This window comes from Oenanthe melanoleuca, chromosome 20 (assembly GCF_029582105.1).
Source record: "Oenanthe melanoleuca isolate GR-GAL-2019-014 chromosome 20, OMel1.0, whole genome shotgun sequence".
Lineage (NCBI taxonomy): Eukaryota > Metazoa > Chordata > Aves > Passeriformes > Muscicapidae > Oenanthe > Oenanthe melanoleuca.
Genome location: NC_079353.1, coordinates 13,516,832 through 13,523,236, shown reverse-complemented (window position 1 = coordinate 13,523,236; position 6,405 = coordinate 13,516,832). Strand labels below are relative to the sequence as shown.

At 66.8% G+C, this 6,405-nt stretch overlaps 1 protein-coding gene across 4 annotated transcripts; it reads right to left on the bottom strand.

Annotated features, from left to right (window-relative positions):
- Positions 1-74: 74 nt before the first annotated feature.
- Positions 75-6,405, bottom strand: TLDC2 (TBC/LysM-associated domain containing 2). 4 transcript variants are annotated; one of them, XM_056507492.1, is made up of 7 exons: positions 6,161-6,405; positions 5,208-5,366; positions 4,663-4,815; positions 4,471-4,566; positions 3,522-3,595; positions 2,638-2,800; positions 75-254 (listed from the first exon to the last, which is right to left on the bottom strand). In XM_056507492.1, the coding sequence occupies exons 1-6, from the start codon at positions 6,191-6,193 to the stop codon at positions 2,665-2,667; spliced, it is 651 nt and encodes a 216-aa protein (XP_056363467.1). In that variant the 5' UTR covers positions 6,194-6,405; the 3' UTR covers positions 75-254; positions 2,638-2,664. The 4 variants fall into 4 exon arrangements, with proteins under 4 accessions (XP_056363467.1, XP_056363465.1, XP_056363466.1 ...); XM_056507490.1 differs by lacking the exon at positions 75-254 and adding an exon at positions 2,197-2,366 and having other exon boundaries at positions 6,161-6,403; XM_056507491.1 differs by lacking the exon at positions 75-254 and adding an exon at positions 2,197-2,356 and having other exon boundaries at positions 2,624-2,800; positions 6,161-6,399.

The following is a 6,405-nucleotide window of genomic DNA, read 5'->3' as shown; positions in this document are numbered from 1 at the left end:
ATTCTTTTAAAGAATTGCAGTGTGTGGACTTTACTAAAAATGATCTTACTGTGCCATTCCAAGCAGCCCAGCATTCCTACCTGCTGTCTGTGGCAGAGCTTCCCTCTGGAAGAGCTGTTGGTTCACATCTCCTTGCAGGCAGTGGGGCCAGGGCTCAGGGAGGGTCCCAGCACTCGTGGTGCAGTGAGGCCACTGGCCCTGCACACCTGGACACCTCCAGGGTGGCTCAGCCCCAGCAGAGGCTGCTCCAGCTGCTGGGGAGGGGAAGGTGAGGTCATGCCTGGCCAACCTGTCACCCTGTGTGCTGGGGGCTGAGGGGAGAGCAGTGCTGGGGTCAGCCCAGTGAGCTCAGCAGGGCTGGAGCAGAGCCTGCCTGGAGCACTGGGCTGAGTGGCTGAGCAGGGCCACAACCCTTGTGCTGGGGGTGCTGCTGGGTCAGTTCCAGAAGCACTTTGCTGGTGGACAGTGGGATCTTACCAGGCAGGAAGGGTCTGACAGGAACCTCCTGAAGGATCAGCAAGAGGAAATGCAATGTCCTGCATCTCACAAGGGTCATTTCCTTCACCAAGATGTGTTGAGGCCACCCACCCATGAGGCAGTGTAGGGGAAAGGATCCAGGAATTCACTGTGAGCCAGCAAATGTGCAAACAACTCCTCTTTGAGCCAAGTGTTCCAGTGGTGTCCTGGGCTGCCTTAGGCTGGGTGTTGTCAGCAGGCACAGAACTGTTCCCCTCTGCCCCACCCCAGTGAGGCCAGCCTGGAGTGCTGGGCCAGAGCTGGGCTGCCCAGTACAGGAGACAGGGACAGGCTGGACAGAGTCCAGCACAGGGCCAGGGAGATATGGAGGGGCTGGAGCATCTCTGCCATGAGGAGAGCCTGAGAGAGCTGGGACTGCCCAGCCTGGAGCAGAGCAGGCTCAGGGCAGCTCATCCCTGGGGATAAATACCCAGGGGGAGGCTGCAGAGGGGACAGGGCCAGGACAGCCCCAGTGACACAAAGTGACACACAGGAGGGGCCCTCCGAGCTCAGGAGACACTTCTGCACTGGGAGGGTGGCTGAGCCCTGGGGCAGCTGCCCAGGGAGGTGCTGGAGTGGACACATGGACACATCCTGGGCAGCTGGGTGGCCCTGGGGGAGCAGGGGCTGGGCAAGGTGACCTCCTGAGGTGCCTCCAGCCTCACCCAGCTGGCAGAAGTGTGGAATGGGCCTGGATCAGGGGCTCTGTGTTGGTGAGGGGTGAGGCAGTGCTGGGAACAGGAAAAGGTCCTGATGGACACAAGGGTGAGGGCCCCAGGGGGATGGTGCTGTGCAGGGAGCACTGGGTGGCACCAGGGCACAGGGGCCAGGTGCCCTGAAGGGCTGCAGGGGGCTCCAGGCACGTGTCACTGGGGGTCTGGGACAGTGGCACTCTGCTGGTGGAGGAGGAGGGAGATATGAAAGGGTAGAGAAAAGGGTATGAGAGGCTTGTGTTGAAAACAGGGCTGAGCAGTGCAGCATCTGCCTGAGCCCTGCATCATCCTGTCTGTCCTCCTAAATCCATTCTCACCTATCTCTCTGTGACTCTCCCAGCCTGTGTGGATGTGCTGCAGGAGTGCCAGCTGTGGAGAGGTGGAATCAGCAGAGAAATGAGTGGTGGGGTTCAGCACAAGGTACTCAGGGGCTGGGAGGGTGGATGGGTGCAAAGCACTGCAGTCTGGGGCTCCATGGGATCCAGCCTCACAAAACAGCAGATTTAGGGACAGGACCTGACATAAGATGAGGTCATGGAAGTCATATTGTGTTCCCACAATAACCACATCACATGTGGTCAAACCAGACAGACCCTTGCCCTCCTATGGAACCCCCTGAACCACCCCTGCCTGGAATCCCCCTGTGGGGCTGATTCTGCTGCTTGGACAGGGTGCTGGATGAGGAGGAGAGCTGGTCAGCCTCCAGGAATGAGAGGCTAAACCCCATCACCCTGGCAAGAGGCAACAGGTTATGGAGCTCTGGGAAGGGCTCTTGTCATCCCCTCCCAAGGAGGGAGCCCTGCTCCTCACAGGGTGACAGACAGAGAGTGGGGACTGTGCCAGAGGGGGGATGTGCCCTGGGCTCATTCCCCACTCTTGCTGTGGACACACAGGACATGGCTGTCACAGCTCCCCACTGCTCCCCACTGCTCCTCCAGCGAGCTGGTCAGTGCTTCCAGGGCAAGGATGAGGCCAGGAGAGGTTTATTGAGGAATGGTGACTGTGCTGACCCCAGCACTGCCAGAGCTGCCCCAGGGCAGAGGCTGCCTGGGCTTGCTCAGTCCTACAAGCTCTTGAAGCTTCCATGTCCAGCTCTGCCACGTGCCCTGTTCCTGGGGCAGCTCTGCCTCATCCCAGCTACGTGGGTTGGGTTTGGGATTAGGGTTGCAGTAAGGTTTAGGGTTAATTGTGCAAATGATGCCTTGGGTTTTAGCTTTTATGCCACTGCACACACTCTGGGCTGCCCAGACACACGGCAGCAACACTGCAGGCCTGAGACCCCACTGCTGTTCTTTCCAATCCCACTGGCTGTTCTTCCCCCATGAAATCGGGATATTATTGGGAACAGGTGAAAGGAGGAGGGGTAAGGCTGCCAGGGAACAGCTGTGCTCCACATCAGTCCAGTCACCTTTTTCCTCCTGTGTCTTTGCTGGGGTCAGGCCAGTCCCCACACTTCCAGGTCCTGGATGCAGAACTCCTCCCGGCGTGCGAGGCTCTCGTTGTCGAAGGTGTCGCAGCGCTGGCTGCCCCCGCGGTGCAGGTCCCGGTGCAGCCACAGCCCGAACCTCCCGCTGCCGGTGCCGAGGGCAGGTCAGCGCCACCTGCCTCCTGACGGAGCCCTCCGGGCCACCAGCCACCTCTGGGCCACCAGCCACATCACCTCCGGGCCACCAGCCACCTCCCGGCCACCAGCCACATCTGGGCCACCAGCCACATCACCTCCCTGGCCACCAGCCACCTCTGGGCCACCAGCCACATCCCGGGCCACCAGCCACATCACCTCCCTGGCCACCAGCCACCTCCCGGCCACCAGCCACCTCCCGGCCACCAGCCACCTCCCGGCCACCAGCCACATCACCTCCCTGGCCACCAGCCACCTCCCAGCCACCAGCCACCTCCCTGGCCACCAGCCACCTCCCGGGCCACCAGCCACATCCCGGCCACCAGCCACATCACCTCCCGCCCACACTCTCTGTCCTCAAAACGGGCATGAGAACGGGACAAGCAGCTGGGCCGGGCCTGCAGGCAGGGAGTGGGTTGTGGGAGAGGGCTGGGAGAGGGAAGGGAGCAGTATGGAAGAGGGAAAGGAGAGGGAAGGGAGCGAGCAGCCCTTCCAGCAGGCAACAGGGTTAGAGAATGAAAGCCCAGTGCTGCTGGACAACCAGTGCCAGTGTTTTGGGGTTCAAACCATCACCATGTGCCTGGACCCCGGTCCCCAGGGCAGCCTGGGCTCCCGTGGTGGCTCCCATGGCCATCGGGGCAGGTGGCCCTCTGAGCAGCTGAAGCTCCTACCTGCCCCCACCGACCATCAGAAGATTCACATCCCCGTTCACGAAGAAGTTGTTCCTGCCCGTCCACCTGAACACCTGCATGGGGACAGCACGCAGTGGGGACCGTGGGCTGGGGCAGTGTCCCCATCCCCATTCCTGTCCCTGTCCTGCGGGGACAGCTGAGCGCTGCTGAGCCAGGCTGGCTCTACTCGGGCACCTCGTGTTCCATGTCCCCAGACCTGGGCGAGCCGTGGTGCTGACCCAACAGCCCTGTGGGCCCTGCCAGGGGACAGCTGCCACCACTAACACCCCATCACACACAGAGTCCCCCCGGCCATGCCAGACATGCGGCTGCCCCTGGGCTGCGACCGCCCCGCCATGCGGAGGGACCCCGGTGACACCGGCTGGGCCAGGTCCCCTTCCCCGAGCCTCCCTCCCTGCGCTGCCCGGGACCCGCCTTCTCCCCCAGCCCCCGACAAACCTGGGGGCCGCTGCCCCGGCTCCCCGGCTGCTGCCCCGGCTGCTGCCCCGGCTGCTGCCCCGGCTCCCCGGCTGCTGTCCCGGCTGCTGCCCCGGCTGCTGTCCCGGCTCCCCCGGCTGCTGTCCCGGCTGCTGCCCCGGCTGCTGTGCCGGCTGCTGCCCCGGCTCCCCGGCTGCTGTCCCGGCTGCTGCCCCGGCTGCTGTCCCGGCTCCCCCGGCTGCTGTCCCGGCTGCTGCCCCGGCTCCCCGGCTGCTGCCCCGGCTGCTGCCCCGGCTGCTGTCCCGGCTGCTGTCCCGGCTGCTGTCCCGGCTGCTGCCCCGGCTCCCCCGGCTGCTGTCCCGGCTGCTGCCCCGGCTCCCCCGGCTGCTGCCCCGGGTCCGGCCAAGCGCAGCCGGGTCCCCCCAGCTCCCCCAGCTCCCCCAGCACCCCGGGCCCCCGGCGTGGCCGTTCCCGGCTCAGCGCAGCCCCTGCCCCGCTGCGGCAGCCGCACCTTCAGCTCGGGGCAGAAGGAGAACAGGAAGGTCTCCCCGGTGCCGTAGAAGCCGCTGCTGCTGCGGATGGCGCTGGCGGAGAAGGCACCGAAGGCCTGGGGAGGCACAAGGGGGAGAGCCAGGCCCGGCGCTCGGGAGCCAGGACGTGCTCAAGCCCCCGCGGGGCAGCCGGGCCGGGGGCTCGGCCCTACCTGCGCCTCCGTGTCCCTGATGAGCAGCAGGGCCGGGCAGTCCGGCCGGGCCCCGCTCCGGTACAGCGTCCGCAGGCTGAAGCCGTCGCGGGCCGTGGAGTAGAGCAGGCGCCAGGGCCGCTGCCACAGCCGCGGGGGCAGCTGCGGGCCCAGCTGCGGCACGGCGGCCTCGGTCAGGGCGGGCGCTGAGCGCCCCTGCCCCTGCACAAACCTCACACCTCATCCAGAGTCCTCCCAACAGCGGGCCGCACACACCGGCCCTCCCGGCAGCCTCCCAAGACGTCCCCAGCCTCCTGAGCATCCTTTCCACAGGCGGTCCCGAGCACCCTCCGCCTCAGCACGTTCCCCAAGGGGTCCCCTCAAGCCCCCGGCCCTCCCAGCAGGTCCCGGGACATCCCCTCAAGCGCCCTCACCCCGCAAACCTCCTGAGATGGCTCCCCAAGCATCTTTCCCGGCAGGAGGTGGCTGAGGGACGTTCCGCAGGCACAGGGGCTCACAGCGGGGCGGAGGATGCGGGCGGGTCCCCGCGCAGCCCGGGCTCTCACCTGGCCGATCTCCCGGTCCCGCAGGATGCTGCTGGGCGCGCTCAGCACCAGCGGGCAGGGCTCCTCCTCCTCGGCGGCTGCTGCGGCTCCCTCCCGGCCCCGCTGCCCTTCTCCGGCCGGATCCTCGCGTCCCGCGGGCAGCTCCTCGTCCTGGTCGGGCTGGGGCAGCGGGAGGTGAGCGGACCCTCATCCCTGCGGGCCTGAGGGGGAGCAGCTCCCGAACCCGCCCGGGTGGGACCATCCCCTGTCAGGGGCTGCGAGAGTCCACGGGAACGGGCACCAGGCTGAGCCTAGAGCCCAGGAGCCGTGCCAAGCCGCGCCGTGCCAAGCCGTGCCGCGCCGTGCCAAGCCGTGCCGCGCCGTGCCATGCCGTGCCATGCCGTGCCAAGCCGCGCCGTGCCGTGCCATGCCATGCCATGCCATGCCGTGCCAAGCCGTGCCAAGCCGTGCCATGCCGTGCCATGCCGTGCCAAGCCGCGCCGTGCCATGCCAAGCCGTGCCAAGCCGTGCCAAGCCCCGACACCCCGCCAGGCCGTGCCACCGCTGCACACGGAACTCCAAGGGTGTATCGCCACCCGAGGGGGAGGAAGATGTGGAGGAGGAGGAGGAAGAGGAGGCAGGGAGGGCTTCGACAGCTGCAGCCCTATAGAAGTGGGGAGCCTTGCCCTTCCCCTCTTTGCCCCGGCCAGGCTGACCCCGCAGCGTGGTCCTGGTGGCCGCTGGCGACAAGTGTCTCAGCCAGCCACCTGCCCAGCATGGCTGTGGGTGCAGCCCACGCCCAAATTCGCTGCCCGCCACCCTGAGGGGCAGGAGGGGTGAGCGAGAGCAGCCCCGGGTGCCGATCCTCGGGAGGCAGCGGCTGCAGGGGCAGCTCCCACCCGTGCCCATCGCCCCCGCCCCTCCCAGCCCCTCTCTCTCCCCTCTGTCCGGCCTGGCTGCCACCATGGACCTACCAGGAGCTGGTAGCGGGCTCGGAGCCCCCTCATGGCGGGTGTTTCTGGGGTTGGGATTGCCAGGGAGCCCCGGACACCGCCCGGGGTTAATGTTCAGCCGCGCCGGCCGCTCCCTGCCCGGCGGTGGTGCGGGTGCCAGCAGCCTGTCCCGGCTCTGGGGGTCCGGACCGTGTCCCCTGCATGCTGCTGGCAGCCCCTCCCGCCAGCAGCCTGTCCCGGCTCTGGGGGTCCGGACCGTGTCCCCT